Source organism: Eptatretus burgeri, chromosome 1 (genome assembly GCF_056783735.1).
Source record: "Eptatretus burgeri isolate ZD-2024b chromosome 1, Ebu_testis_v1, whole genome shotgun sequence".
NCBI classification, from domain to species: Eukaryota; Metazoa; Chordata; class Myxini; order Myxiniformes; family Myxinidae; genus Eptatretus; species Eptatretus burgeri.
Window position 1 is genome coordinate 40,079,284 of NC_140961.1, and position 15,920 is coordinate 40,095,203.

The 15,920-nt window shown below is 44.1% G+C and overlaps 1 protein-coding gene and 1 pseudogene across 2 annotated transcripts in view; both read left to right on the top strand.

Moving 5' to 3' along the window:
* The window catches only part of DPH1 (diphthamide biosynthesis 1), a 53,937-nt gene extending 43,247 nt beyond the window's left edge, over window positions 1-10,690 (top strand). For both annotated transcript variants that reach the window (XM_085880483.1, XM_085880493.1), the window contains exons 9-11: window positions 8,631-8,731; window positions 8,831-8,909; window positions 9,789-10,690. In XM_085880483.1, the coding sequence (XP_085736609.1) occupies window positions 8,631-8,731; window positions 8,831-8,909; window positions 9,789-10,046 (438 nt within the window). In that variant the 3' untranslated portion in view covers window positions 10,047-10,690. The remainder of the gene's footprint in view (window positions 1-8,630; window positions 8,732-8,830; window positions 8,910-9,788) is intronic.
* On the top strand, window positions 14-8,623 carry LOC147034310 (ribonuclease P protein subunit p38-like; annotated as a pseudogene).
* Window positions 10,691-15,920: the final 5,230 nt, after the last annotated feature.

The following is a 15,920-nucleotide window of genomic DNA, read 5'->3' on the forward strand; positions in this document are numbered from 1 at the left end:
TTTCAGGGGAATCATGCAAATGGTGATACAAGCATGAAATATGGCACAGTTATTCCATACAGGTCACTTTTGAAATCTACCCGATTGGACATTAGGTGGTGCTGAGCACATGGCGAAGCGGTAAGCCATGCTGCCACTTGAAGATACAGCATGCAAGGAGGCCATGCACTGATGAGCCGTTCCAAGCCACATGGCCCAAATCTCTCCAAGTCCATCGCCAAGGCTGGGACCAATCTGTTGAACATGGTCATGACCACGGCATCGCTCCGTCCGAGCTAGGCCGACCCGCGAGAATAACAGAATCTAGTGTGGTCGCAGAAGGACACCGGGATGACGACCAAGGCCCAAGAGGAAGAGCAGCCGAGTGGGTTGTGTTCATGCAGCGTTCGGAGTGAGCTCGCCGTCAGGACGAATGAATTGCTCTGGGTGCTGGGGTCGGACACACTTGGTCTTGTATTGTATGGGAGTGCATGGTCCTGGATCCTGAACCGGCAGCTTCTACTGCCTGGCTTCTCCAGGTCCGTTCCAGCAGCTCGTTTGTAAGGCCTGGATGCACCAACCGCAGTGGTGCTCGCTCTGCGCTCCGTACTCGTCCTGGGCATTGGCAGGGACTGCTTGACATTTGTGAACATGGTGCAGGTGATCTCGTCACTGCCGATGGGGACTTGGCGCTCCATGTGCCCTGGCTAAGCGAACCTTGAGCAGAGGGGACTCAGAGCTTGGGCACATCTCACGAGTCGATTCCAAAAGTTAATTTTAATTTTTAAAATACGCGAAATACAGTGTCAATATAGATTTTTAGGCGCAATACCTTGGTGAAACCAATCTATGAAAATGATCGTCATGGGGCCAATGGTTCCACAAAGATCAATATTCAAGATGGTGGCCATTTTTCAAGTGAGCCACCAAAACTCATTATTACCTCCGCTACCGAAAGTGAAGGAGGTTATGTTTTCACCCCTTTCTGTCTGTTTGTCTGTGTACAGGGTATCTCAAAAAGTTGTGGACAGGTTCAGATGAAATTTTGTGGACAGGTTCGGTGTGTGACAAAGACTAACTGATGAGATATTGGTGAAGATCTGGCTACTAATTTTTTTAAGTGATTCTTCTTCATTGAGAGATAGGGCCAAAAACGATATATAGCACGCTATCTCAAAGTTGTGGATGGATTCGGACGAAACTTGGTGGACACGTTGGGTGTGTGACAAGGATGAACTGATTAGATTTTGGTGAAGATCTGGATCCGGCTACTACAATTTTTAAAGTGATTCTTCACCATTGAGAGATAGGGCTAAACCAATATACTGTATAGCATGATATCTCAAAAAGTTGTGGGCGGATTCATACGAAACTTGGTGTTGTGGTTGTGTTTGTGACAAGGACGAATGGATTCACTTTTGGTGAAGATGCAAATCCACATCCAGATACGAGAATCTTTTCATTTTTAAAGTGATTCTTCACCATTGAGAGATTTGGCCAAAACGATATAGTACTGTATAGCATGATATTTCAAAAATGTATTCGGCCTGATATGTTCTCGTGGATCAAGCATTGCACGGCAGAGGTATGCGCTCCACCGAGTGCCCTTCTCGTTCATTCATGTAATTATCGACAATTTGACATGATTATAATGGACTTGTAGTTCAATCTTCCATTTTTAACGTTCATCATGAATGTCTTGTTTGCAGCTTCAGAATAGCTGAATGTCATTGTCGCACTTGCTGCTTCTGGCACATGCAACCACAGTGCGGTGCAGGTGAGATCAGAGCGGAATAGGCCGCAAGCTTCACATGTTCCTTGAGGGCTGACTGGGTGGGTGGGATTGCATCGTGTGACCTCTGTTTGCAGGCAAAGAGATCGAGCCTTGGATCATGGACACTGATAGCTGCGCTAGCCATGCCATACATGACCACCACAGATCTCTCCAGGATTGGAAGGTCATCATCAACTGTTGTTGGACACCGAGTTTGGTGAAAGTCTTGGAGACATCATGACACACGTTCCATGTCTGCAATGCAGACTTCTTCCCTTTACCATGGAAGGCTAACACAACATCACACCCACTGAATGCATGGAAGAATAGCATCCCACTGGCTTTCTCTGGCCCTATTGTGGGAACTGGGATCCATCGAGTATTGGCTTATTGGCCAAAGGCGATCCACATTTCCTCGAGACGAAGCTCCTTCATGGATGTCAACACAGACCCAGCTATGACAACCACATCCGTGTCATTGGCTTTTATGAGGAGTGTCTTGCTGTCTTCCACTCTGGCATGTACAAATAGCCATGTATCTGCCTCTTCCTGGAAGCATGGGGCTAGATCAGCTGGAGACCTCCTCTGGTTGCTAATGATGCATTCTCACTTTGTTACAATGATTGTGATTGTCGTACTTGCTGCACACATTTTGTCTGCAAGGAAATGGAACAGTTCAGTCTTGTTGTCATCTCGCAGGAAGCTGCTCCATATTGTCGGAGCTTTGCTGGTGGGTCCTGTCACCCTTCTTCTGATTCCCTTGCCTCATTTGGACCTTGCCTCAGACGTTAGACTGGACTTATGGTACACATCAAACACCACATCGATTCTCTTGTACTTGGTGTAGTGGGATTCCACTTTGGGAAAAACATCTTCACTTGCAGAATCATTGAAAGTTTTTGAGGCATGTGGCGGTAGGGCATTGACCAGTGCTGACCCATCTATGATTATAGCATCTGCCTTTTGTTCTGTGTTTGGCTTAGTCACTTCTGCTTCAACTATTTGAACTAGCTGTGACTTCTGACAAGGGAGCCAAAGGGCAGAATGCAGAAGGCTTCTCATGCTTGAACTCTTACAAGTCACACTGCCTGGTCTGGCATTAGATGAAGTCATGAGAACAGCGAGCAGTCGTCCTTCAGCACCTCCTCCTTGGAACTACTGGCAACTTGTTCATGTTTGAAGAAAATGACCTTGATAGTCTTGATTGGCTGGTAGAATTTGTCTTCCTTCTTTAGCCCTTCCATGAATGACTGGAACTCTCTTTGCCTCTCTGGTGGTGTGTGCCAATAAATTCAGCAAGGGCGGGATTGGCACTATCCTTTGCGTCCAACACCAGCAGGTCGGCTGACTCTTCTTGGAAAGGATTGCTCATCTCCTGCAGCACAGTGGATAGTTTTTCCACTTTCTCAAAGAAAGATCTTTGAGCATGGGGTCTGCTCTTGATATCTGCTGGTGGCTGTTGCATCTTTTGCACCTGACACTGTGTCGTATCCAGCAACTAGATGATTCACTTCAGGACCATCCACCATCCACCACCAAAGTGCTGTTGGGTCCTCTGCCAAGTAAATTGCTCCCCCATCATCTTTGATGACTGCAGTTTTTTTTGTTCGTGGGCTTGGTCGATGGCCAGTGCAGAGAAATCTCTCCCAGATTTGTGCACAAAGTTTCCCCTGTGAAACCCCTTAGCTACTTCTGGATGTTGTTGCATCATGGACATCATATCTCAGAGGTGAATTGGGAGCCAGGGGGCATAGTTGACGTCGTCATTTGCGAATAAGTCAGAAATCGGTTCAGAGTGTGCCTCATGACACACTTCATAATTTGCTTCCTCAAACGACCGGATCAGTGTGAATATGGTCAGCTCCATGTCCGGGACAAGATTCTAGAATTGAAATTGTGGAATCTCATTTCTGTTGCTAACACCGGTCTCCAAAGCTCAGAGCTAATCTCCCAGATGCATCAGAGCAGTAGTCATTGTATACTGCCTTCATCAGCTTGTACAGACTGCATGCCGTGATTTACATCAAGTTACACTTGATGCTGACAAGAAAGACTCAGCCGTACCAGATGAGGCCACTCCTGCTTCAACAAGGGAGCTGGTCCAGCCACTGTCCTGCAACAGTGTTCCTATTGATCTCAGTGCAGCCATCTCGATGTGAAGTCCGCCAAACATGGTCATGAACTTGTCTTCTCCATACTCGAGCCACTGCCATTGGATTTGTTTGGCTTGGGCATAGAGTGGTTGGTCAGCAGCTACCACTGGGGTCCGTCCTGGGTTCAGGAAAGCCACTGTGTCACGGATCTTCTCCATAACATATTTGATGGTTGCAACAGAGTGAGCTTGATCTCGAATCAGGGGCAGTAATGATTTAATGCTCACTTTAAACGGCTGATTCCTCTTCTGTGTTGCATGGTCGGCTGCCCATGTAAGACAGACAGCATCAGTGACATCTTCAGTGAAGAGCACCTCCTTCAGCCAGGCATACTTTTCCTTGAGATGTGATTTATTGATTCAGGAGCTGGTAATGACTGACTTTGCAATGGTGGAGGATTGGGATTCTTGGTGATTTGTGCTGGCCAAACATTGGTGAATGATTCAAGCAGCTCAGGAACTGTCTTCACCTTCATAGCGCCCACACGTAGTTTCAGTAGCTCATGTTCCTCACCAGTATGCCCCAGGCTCGGGCGCTGGAACATGGAAACACTGGTGCCATGAAAGGAGTAGGGTTGTAGTTGCAGTAGGGTTGTGGTCAATGTTATCTTTTGCAGAAGTCAGAAACAACTGTTTTCTCAAGACTTTTGGGCAGACAACTCCATCCTCCACATATTGAGCTACAACTGCTTCCCCTATCTGGGCCGAGATTTCTCGAACTCTGTCATATAAAATGCTGAACCCATGTTCTTGGAGCAGGTCGATGAGTTGCCTTTTCCTGATTTTGGCAAATACTGACATGCGCACGTACACAGCGAATGGAGTCTCACAATCTTTGGAGTGCCTGCGAGTCTGTGCTCCTTCTATGTACTTGGCGAAGCAGATGTACTCCAAGACTGTGCCATAGCAAGATCAGATTTGGATGCACCACATCAAATCTGTGACTTGATGTCCGCACCATGTTCAAGCATACAAATTGGAGAAGTGATGGTGGAACAGCCTCTTCAATGTTTGCATTGTGTTATCGAATGCTGACTCGTGGTTGAGCATCTCCTGCCGTATCATTGCCGCAGCTTTGGCTAAGTGAATGGCTTCACTGTATTTGCATGCCTGTGTCAGAAAGGAGCCTACATCTTTCTGGAAGGCCAACAGGACATCCCGTCCTTGGTGGTGAGTATCGAGCTGGGCGATTGGTGAAACCAAGTGGCCCTCTAGCCAAGTGGAATGTACATCTGGCGATTCATCTCCAAACTGCTGAAGTCGCTGCTTGTAGCGTGAGACTAGATCTGCGAGCCTAAAAATGGCTGAATCTGTACTTTCACTGGCAACTTTAGTCTCACTGATGTAAGTGACCAGTTAAGAGAAAGCAATTTGATATGCTTCCTTTCTGTCGAGCTTTTCAGTACTTGTCTGATACTTTCATGCAATTAGATGGGCTCATTCTCATTTGTATAGTGCTGCCAAGCAGGTAGGGTGGTACTTTATCTTGTGCCACAACATCCCATGCACTTAGTTTTGCAAGAAGTCTTCCTTCACTGAGAGTCTTTGCACATTCGTTCACTCTCTCATTCAGTTTCATCATCATTGCTTGTCTGAGAGCATCTCCCGAAGCTGGATTTTCACATATAAAAGAAAGCATTCTTTTGTTATTGTAGGATCTCGAGCATTTTGTGGTATTTTGCTGCTGCTGCTGCTGCTGCTGCTCTTTTCTCAATCAGTTGCAGAGGTGGAAGTTCTTTTTATTAGCTCTGTGGAAGATTGTGTTGTTAAACAGAAGCCTGCAAACCCCCATGATATCATGCATTGTTTTGTTGTTTTTTTTTCTCAAGGTTTCATCTCACCACCTTCATCTTGTCGTGCTATGTCAAGCTTGATTGGCAGTGCATTCATTTGATGGAACAGAGGAATATTCCTGGTTAATTTGCTATATTCCTGGTGATGCCTCTTTTGGCAGGATTTGTCTGGGGCTGACTTAAGATCTTTCTTCCTTGTCCTCTTGACAAAGGCGGCATTTAGCCCAATTCGTTTGCCTTTTAGATTTGGCATTCAGAGCCATTGTGATTCAGAGCAGAGGGTTTATCCTTTTACCACTCTGTATCATATACACTATCCTGTATGGGATACAACTAGGTTCATGCATAAATTTGCCTGACACCTAGCCCGATCATTTAGCCCATGTAATTTATGTCACGTGCGATCTATATACCATCCAGATAACTAAAACCCCATTACCCTTGGCTCGACTATTCCGCGCTGGCACATTCTGTCAATTAAGGTGCAGCTGCCTAACCTACATGGGGCTGGTGAGGTAGCATTTGGGGCACAAAATAGTTACAGCCATCTTGCTATATATGATGAAAATCCTGCTTCGCCGACACTGATCCCCTGCTGAGTTGCACAGTAGTGATGTCACCAGCGTGCCCAGCTGGTTGTGTCCCACCATTCACTGTTTTAACGACTTGTTTTTTGTTTTTTTTTCCTTTTCAGCATCTGTGTGTGTTGAGGTCTGGAATATCAACAATTTTGTGCACTTGAAATTTTGGAGTTTATATATACTCTATCATGCACAGAGACATTGTGTGCATTACCCTCACCTCGTTTAGCCTGCAAGCCAACGCGGTTTAGACCTGTCACATTTGCCACGGCGGCCGTGGGGTCTTCAAAATCTACGGCCACCAGCAATTATACGGCGGCCGCAGTATTTCCACGGCCACACAATGTAGCAGTCACATATGTTTTTATTTTTTGGGTAGACGCACGGCGTATTTATAAATTGTGGAGACCGAAAGCGTGGGGGTGCCGTACGGTCTTTGATTTGATGTCGCATGTTGACCTTAGGGCGTTCCTGCGGCGGCCATATAATTTTCAACGCGGACGCAAAGTGCCCGCAAGGCGACCGCAGGGGGCCCTAAGACGAACGTGCGGCCAGACGGACGGTAACGAGTGGGTTATTTTTTTTTTTTTTTTACCAGTTTTTTTTGTTTCGGCTTGTCAAATTGCTACAGCGAACGTAGAAATGAAAAAAGTTATAACTCCGCGTTATAATTCCACGGCGACCTTACGACCTGTAAAATATAGCCAAACGGCGTAGGGCCACCATGAGGCCACCGCAGAAACTCTGTGGCCGCCGCACATTTGTCAATTCAGTGGACGTACGGCCGCCGTATCCTCGCCGTAGAGCAAATGTGACTTAGGCCTTAGGTCTTAGAAATTGTGGAGACCGAAAACGTGGGGTTGCCATACGGTCTTTGATTTGATGTCGCACGGTAAACCTCATGGGGGCCCTGCGGCGGCCATAGAATTTTCAAGGCAGATGCAAGGTAGCTTCAAGGTGCCTGCAAGGGGACCGCAGGGGGGCCCTAAGGTGAACGTGCGGCCAGACGGACGGTAACGAATGGGGTTTTTTATTTATTTATTTTTTACCAGTTTTTTTTTGTTTCGGATTGTCGAATTGCTACGGAGAACGTAGAAATGAAAAAAGTTATAACTCCGCGTTATAATTCCACGGCGACCTTACGACCTGTAAAATATAGCCAAACGGCGTAGGGCCACCATGAGGCCACCGCAGAAACTCTGTGGCCACCGCACGTTTCTGTCAATTCAGTGGACGTACGGCCGCCGTATCCTCGCCGTAGAGCAAATGTGACTTAGGCCTTAGGTCTTAGAAATTGTGGAGACCGAAAACGTGGGGTTGCCGTACGGTCTTTGATTTGATGTCGCACGGTAAACCTCATGGGAGCCCTGCGGCGGCCATAGAATTTTCAAGGCAGATGCAAGGTAGCTTCAAGGTGCCTGCAAGGGGACCGCAGGGGGGCCCTAAGGTGAACGTGCGGCCAGACGGACGGTAACGAATGGGGTTTTTTTATTTATTTATTTTTTTACCAGTTTTTTTGTTTCGGATTGTCGAATTGCTACGGCGAACGTAGAAATGAAAAAAGTTATAACTCCGCGTTATAATTCCACGGTGACTTTACGGCCTGTAAAAGATAGCCAAACGGCGTAGGGCCACCCTGAGGCCACCGCAGAAACTCTGTGGCTGCCGCACGTTTCTGTCAATTCAGAGGGCGTACGGCCGCCGTATCCTCGCCGTAGAGCAAATGTGACTTAGGCCTTACCGGGGTGTGGTTGTTGTCGTGCACCGACGACTTCTTGTAGCCATAGGTAAGAGTTGGGGTGAGCAATGAGGACCAGTGCCAGGGTATATTCAAAGGATGTGACTGACTGCTGAAACAAATGTACTTCCTCTTCCACTGCACCTCTACACCACATGACCATTTGCAGTTCGTGCTAAACACAAGTGACATTGACAAGGCCATGCAACAACGCCAGTTTTCCTCAGAGCAGTCTGAAATGAAAAAAGCAGAAATCTGAGAGTGTTAAGTCGAGTAAAATCAGTTTCAGCATGTTTGAAAACATATAGATCGACAACAAGATCACTTAAATTGACGAACTCGATCCAAATATATGTAAATATTGAGTTTTGGGAGGTGAATTTGGTGGCCATCTTTAAAAATGGCTGCCATCTTGGATTTTCAAATGTCCAATCGTGTAGATTTGGAAAGCGACCTGTATCGATTAACCATGCCAAATTTCATGCTTGTATCACCATTTGCACGCTACATCCTGTTATATGTTCCACTATCACCGGCAGTGGATTAGAGGAGTTTGTCTAAGTGAGGAAGTGGAGGAGTTTATCTATTCTTTTCATTTGTCTTGTGTCGACAGTATTTGGAAGAACAGCTCGAAGCCAAAGGACTCGACTTTGTCACAGTGCTGATGTCCGAGATTTTCCCTCAGAAGCTTGCCCTCTTCCCGGACATAGAAGTGCAAGTTTTGGCAAAGATTTAACTTGGAGAGTACAACTTTTTTTTCGAGAGGCCGAATCAGAAATGTCATCATTTTCTGTCTGTCTGCTTTGTCTGCAGGTGGGTACAGGTGGCCTGTCCACGGCTGTCTATCGATTGGGGCTCAGCATTTGAGAAACCTCTTCTGACTCCATATGAGGTATAAAATGTGTAGTCATTATTCGTCCCTGTCTGCAATTTGTAAACCTAGTCATTAAAATTTGTAAATTTGTAAAAATAAAATTTGTAAATTTGTAAACCTAGCAATTTGTAAAATAAACAGCTGGACTTGTTGGTCTTTCACTTTCTCTTGATCGGCAAAAGGTCAATCTTTCTTTAAATAAATCGGTGACTACAATTGTACAAACGTGGGGCTGGCACAATCTGGCGGCGGAGTAGCGACCCGTCCAGGATTGTACTCCTCAACCAATGAAACTTCCTCGGCAGCCCTATGTGTCTCACAGTGTGAAATAAATGGTTATTTTATTATTATGGTCTGGCAGGATAGCCTAGAGGTATGCACACTCGCCTCTGAGCTGTCTAGCCTAGGTTTGAATCCAGAACCAACTATAAACTTGTCACCCTGTTGTTTCGCCTACAGGGTGATTCATGAATTTGCTTGCTGTCCATCGGATGGACGCTACACTGGACGTCCCATCTACCAGCAATAGTTGGGGGACATTAAAGATCACAAGGTGTCCTTCGTGAAGAGTAGGCAAATTATTACCGGTATCCTGGCCAAATTCTAAATTGCTACTCTAACCTACAGGGAGCACTGTATCAGCAGCACAGATGCTCCCCAGCAAATGATGCTGCCACAGCAATGTGCTGCATATGAAAGAAGTAGTGCAAATGTACTCGGCAGCCAGCTTAATATATGTGTGTGTATATATATATATATATATATATATATATATATATATATATATATATATATATATATATATATATATATATATATATATATATATATATATACATATATATTTCTCTCTGAATGAGTATACATTGCTGTATGATGCATTACTCTGCCTTGCAGGCAGCTGTCGCTCTGGAGGTGGTGTCATGGCAGACACCGTACCCAATGGACTTTTACTCCATCCGCCCACTCGGCCCATGGGCTCCTCGACATCCACAGCACCAGCCCCAGCAAACGAAGCACTCGCGAGATACTCGGGGATGTTCTGCCAGAAGTGAAATTCCCTTAACCCCTCAAACTGACTCTTCTCCCTCTTCTACTCAACCCTGCTCTCTAATTCCCTCTTGCTCCAAAGGCTCTTCTTCCTCAGCCTTATAACCTGATTTCCCAGGAATTGTGATGAAATGTGGAAACTGCAGTTGTTAAAATAGATTTGTTAAACACATTGCTCTTCACTGTATTGTTATTAAATGTTGAAGGAATCACTTTGTGTGGTTGGATGGTGAAATGAAGGAAAGCATTGAGACGCACTACCAATTGTAAGCAGTGTTGGCAAGCTTACCCGACTCCCAATATGTTGCTTCAAGCGGTATGGAACTCAGCCTTCATCCATTCATTAAAAAAGAATAAATGGCGCCACCCTTCTTAATGTATGTCATGTGGGTCAGGCACTGAGTGATTCTGGGTCAGCTGGCCACAGATTTATAAAGCATTTCAGGCTGCTCCACCATTGCTGCGTTGAACGCAACTGCAGTGGCTCTGTTTATGCACGAGATTACAACACTTTACCAAGCTTGATCATTCATTACCTGGCCACACACCTGCACCGCTTTCTGTTAGAATCAGTGGGTTTGTCACACTTAGCAAACCAATGCCTGTACTATTTGGATAAATCAATTGTTTGTTCTGTAATGGTTGCCTTCCTGCCTTTGGCATGTCACACCTTGAATAGCATAGATGGTTTACGAGTATAGTATACGAGACCTGTGCCTCACTTTGGTGAAATATAGTGTTTAACCCCATTCTGCGCAATGACACGTTATTACCCTTCCCATCCAGGCTGTTCTATTGTGTTCTTGTTATATCTCCTCCCGACAAGCATCTGTGCCTCACCCTCCTCTCCCAGATCAAAAGGTGCCATCGTGATCGGAAAATGTACAGGCGTCATGTTGGATATGTTTATGTTCTCATAAATGGAGAAAATCGTTCTCCGTCCAGGATGCACATTCAACAAAGATGATTAAACAATGGATATTGATGTTCAACAAATACTCAGCCTTATCCAGGGATGTTTCCATGATGGACTTATTGGAAAATGAATGTTGATGTATTTTCTGGAACATCAATATTGACAGGCGTCTTCAGAAGATAAAAGACGAGCAGGGGTAGCCGACGTTGCCTGGTACTGTCCTGTTGGCATTTTAAAGAATTTTTTGTGGGGATGTAAAAACACTCCTTTTACCCACTCATAAATGGGGTCAGCATAATGTAATACTACCTTTCACATCGCGAGTAAGGCTTAGGCACGATAGAGTGACAAGAAATGTATGTAATCTAACTGGTTTTTTTTTCTTCAAAATTTTCAAATTTTGGTGGGGGGGGGGGTCTGAAACACTCCCTGGCACTCACTGATGAATCTCTGTAAGTTTGATAAGATCCATTCAGCCATCTCTGAGATAAATGGTGACAGACAGACAGACACACACACACACACACACACACACACACACACACACACACACACACACACACACACACACACACACACACACACACACACACACACACACACACACACACGGCTCTATTATAGTATAGATAAAAAGTCTGAAGACGACGATGGTTCACGAGCGGTATTTGACGATGTAGATTGTTTCGGAAGTCAAGGATGAGACTATGTGATAATGTTTGACCAAGTTATAAAAATGATCAACATGATGTGGTACGAGTGACGGGTTATTAGCTGCAAAATGTCGAAAACCCGGTTTCGTTCAACAACTTTCAAAATTTAACCTTTGCATAACCTTTAAAGGTCACAAAACAATGTTGTGGACATTAAAATAAGGAAACAGGATACGTGCTATAGCTTAATGGAGTTAGTTCGTCGAAGAAGGTCGAAAAGCCGTTTCGACTCCCACAACTTTGAAAAGTTGACCTTTGTGACCTTTAAAGGTCAAAGGTCAAGGATTATGACCTTTGGTGCAAAACTTCCTCTGGAAAATTCCAAGAACAATATAACGCCATATAGGCTATATGGCATTTCACACTCATCGGATTATCCATACTTTGATGAAATCAGCGTAAAAACAAATTGAAGGGGGCGCCACGGGCAAGGTGTTCGAGATAGAGCAAAATGGTTTCAAGACTTTAGGTGGGGAATGACCTCAAGATTATGCATAAAAAATAGTCATCCTAGCTCTCAAAGTTTGGGCGGTCGTATCGATTTTTATGTCAAAATTCGAAATTTTCTAAGTTTGTGACCTTGGGACGAAAATGAAAAATAGAGCTCGGTGGGGCTATGCAGGTGCCATTGGGCTAACCAAATACCAAAATCCCTTCCAGATTCGACAAACCCCCTTGGAGAAGATGCAAATTGAAATCGGCTACCCCCTAAAAACATGTTTTTTGGGCGTGGCTTCGCCCATAATGGGCACACCACGCCCATTTTCAGGAAAACACAACTAGATCATGATATAAACCTCCCACCCAAATATCATCAGGATCGGATCAAAACTCACGGAGCTATGCTCGGGACAGACAGACAGACAGACAAGCCGGTAGGCGGACATGGGTAGTCGCCAACCCAATAGAACCTGACGCGATGGGCCCGTTCGATGGGGGAATGACCCGAGGATTAAGCACAAGAAAATTCATGCTTCCAGCTTCAAGGGTTCATGCTGCAAATTGTTTTTTCGTTAAAATACCCCCACATTTAGAGGTTTTTTGGCCGTTGCTAGGTAACGGAGGGGTCCATAGCAGCGGTTCTTTCTCACACATAACTAGGACATACCATGAACCTACCATACCAGTTTCATGTATATCTGACTCATAGCCTCTGAGATATAATGAACTTCGTTTTTTTTATTGTTTTCGACCAGGGTTCATTCAAAGTCTATCTTCTCCGACAGTTTTCATAGGATCCGGCTGGAAATTTTTGACAATATGGCCGAATGTACTGCCCACAGCCGCTCGTGGACTGATTTTTGATTTTCGAAAAAATTTATTTTTTATGTTTTTTCAAAAATTTCAAAGTCCCATTGCTGGGCAACGGTGGTGTCCATAGCAACGGTTCTCATTTGCACACAACTAGGTCATGGTATGATCCTACCAACAAAGTTTCATCGAAATCGCCATTGTGTTAACTGAAATCGCCATTTTAAATACTGATAAATAAGGGTAGAACAAATCTCAAAAAAAACATTTTTGGAATTTTTTTTTTGACTATATCGACTACCCAACAAACATATCGACGGAAAAACTGATAAGGGTAGAACAAATTTCGAAATATTTTTTTTTTCGATAAGATCGACTACCCAACAGACAATACAGACAGACAGACACACACACAACAATAACGAATATAGTGGTCACTTATTTTGTTCGTGAAAATATTTTTTAGTGAACCAATATGCAAAGAAAAGGAGGTGGCCATTTGGTACATCATGCCTGTGCTTTATCCACATCCCATTAACTTAATCTCTGAAATCATTTAGCTTTGATGTACTAACACCAAGTTAGAACTTAATTGGTTCATGAAAAAAATATTTTCACGAAAAAAAATAAGTGACCACTATATTCGTTATTGTTGTGTGTCTGTCTGTCTGTCTGTCTGTCTGTCTGTCTGTCCCGAACATAGCTCCGTGGGTTTTGATCCGATCCTGATGAAATTTTGGTGGGAGGTTCATATCATGATCGAGTTGTGTTTTCCTGAAAATGGGCGTGCTGCGCCCATTATGGGCGGAGCCACGCCCAAAAAACATGTGTTTTTAGGGGTAGCTGATTTCAGTTTGCATTTCAGGGAGTTTGTCGAATCTGACAGGGGTTTCAGTGTTTGGTTAGCCCAATGGCACCTGCATAGCCCCACGGAGCTCGATTTTTCATTTTCGTCCCAAGGTCAAGGTCACGAACTTAGAAAATTGCGAATTGTGTTTTTAGGGGGTAGCCGATTACAATTTGCATCTTCTCCGAGGGGTTTGTCGAATCTGGCAGAGGTTTTCGGTATTTGGTTAGCCCAATAGCACCTGCATAGCCCCACGGAGCTCGATGTTTCATTTTAGTCCCAAGGTCAAGGTCACAAGGTCATGAACTTAGAAAATTTCGAATTTTGACATAAAAATCAGACGACCGTCCAAACTTTGAGAGCTAGGATGACAATATTTTTTATGTATAATCTTGAGGTCATTCTCCACCTAAAGTCTTCAAACCATTTTGCTCTATCTCGAACACCTTGCCCGTAGCACCCCCTTCAAGTTTGTTTTTACGCCGATTTCATCAAAGTATGGATAATCCGAGGAGTGCGAAATGCCATATAGGCTATATGACGTTATATTGTTCCTGGAATGTTCCAGAGGAAGTTTTGCACCAATTTTGTCATAATCCTTGACCTTTGACCTTTAAAGGTCACAAAGGTCAAATTTTCAAAGTTGTGGGAATCAAACCGGGTTTTCGACCTTCTTCGCCGAACTAACTCCATTAAGCTATAGCACATATCCTGTTTGCTTATTTTAATGTCCACAACATTATTTTATGACCTTTAAAGGTTATGCAAAGGTCAAATTTTGAAAGTTGTTGAACGAAACTGGGTTTTCGACATTTTGCAGCTAATAACCTGTCACTCGTACCACAACATGTTGATCATTTTTATAATTTGGTCAAACATTATCACAGTCTCATCCTTGACTTCTGAAACAATCTACATCGTCAAATACCGCTCGTGAACCATCGTCGTCTTCACACCTGTCTAACTTAACATCATGTTAAGATCAAAAGGCCTGGAATTTGGCCTGGGTTGGACGGAACGCGTCAAGGAAGACACGGAATGTTTGCTTTTGCACGAAAATGATGCAACAAAACGGATTTTTTTTCTTCTTCATAAAACCATTTGTAATAGTGGTAGTAGTAGTAGCAGCAGCAACAAGTAGCACACACTGACCTGCTCTTTTGGAGAAATACATTGGTTCTTTAACATTCCAAACTTAAATGCCAACGCGATACCAGCTTTTTGCCCCTATTTAAAGGATTGCATGTTTCTTAAGTCTGTCAATAGCGATGATCCACAAAGTCCGATAACGTTCATTTTCAAATACATCCATCGGTGAAACATCCCTGGATAAGGTCGAGTACTGTATTTGTAGAACATCGATAACCATTGTTTGATCATACAGCACTGCCGGGGCTGGCACTGCATCAGAATAGCAGTTCCAGTTGATTGTTACAGTCAGCGATTGAACTCAGACAAGACAACTCAAGACTGATCATGCGACCAACTGATACCCAAACAGACTTCTTTGTACATTATATTAATGGACTTCCTGGAACAGTGTTCATTTATGCACATGTTTGTAAAGCAAATGCATTCAGGGAAATGTTCTTAAATTCTTTGTTCCAGCTCGATTACTCCATTTATATTTTAAAAAGCTACTGGAAAACATCAAGGCTTCTTGGTCACAATCTTCACAAGCTAGATCGTTGAAATTGTTTTGAGATAACCTGGCCACTCCAGTCTTTGTTGCATCATGTGGTTATAGTTTTCCTAGTAATACCATTTGACAATGTTCGATAGTACTGAACTTGATAAATCTTAAATATTATGCACACGCATAGAGTTATCAGTTACACACACACACACACACACACACACACACACACACACACACACACACACACACACACACACACACACACACACACCCACACACACACACACACACACACACACACACACACACACACACACACACACACACACACACACACACACACACACACACACCTCTACCCTCCTCACCAAAGAAAGCTGCATGGAGAAACCAATGAAAGCAACACAAGGTGAGACCCTTGCTGTTGTTTCAAACCCGACCTAGGTTCTTCCACAGCTGCAGACATTTACAAGTTTCATTTGACAGGAAGTGAAAAACTCCAGAAAAGAGTAAAACGTATGTGTGTGTGTATTTTCTTCACGTCTCCCTCTATTTTGTCCCTTGTCCCTGCTGTTGGTGTGTTTCCTCCATGTATTTTCTTCTGTTGATTTTG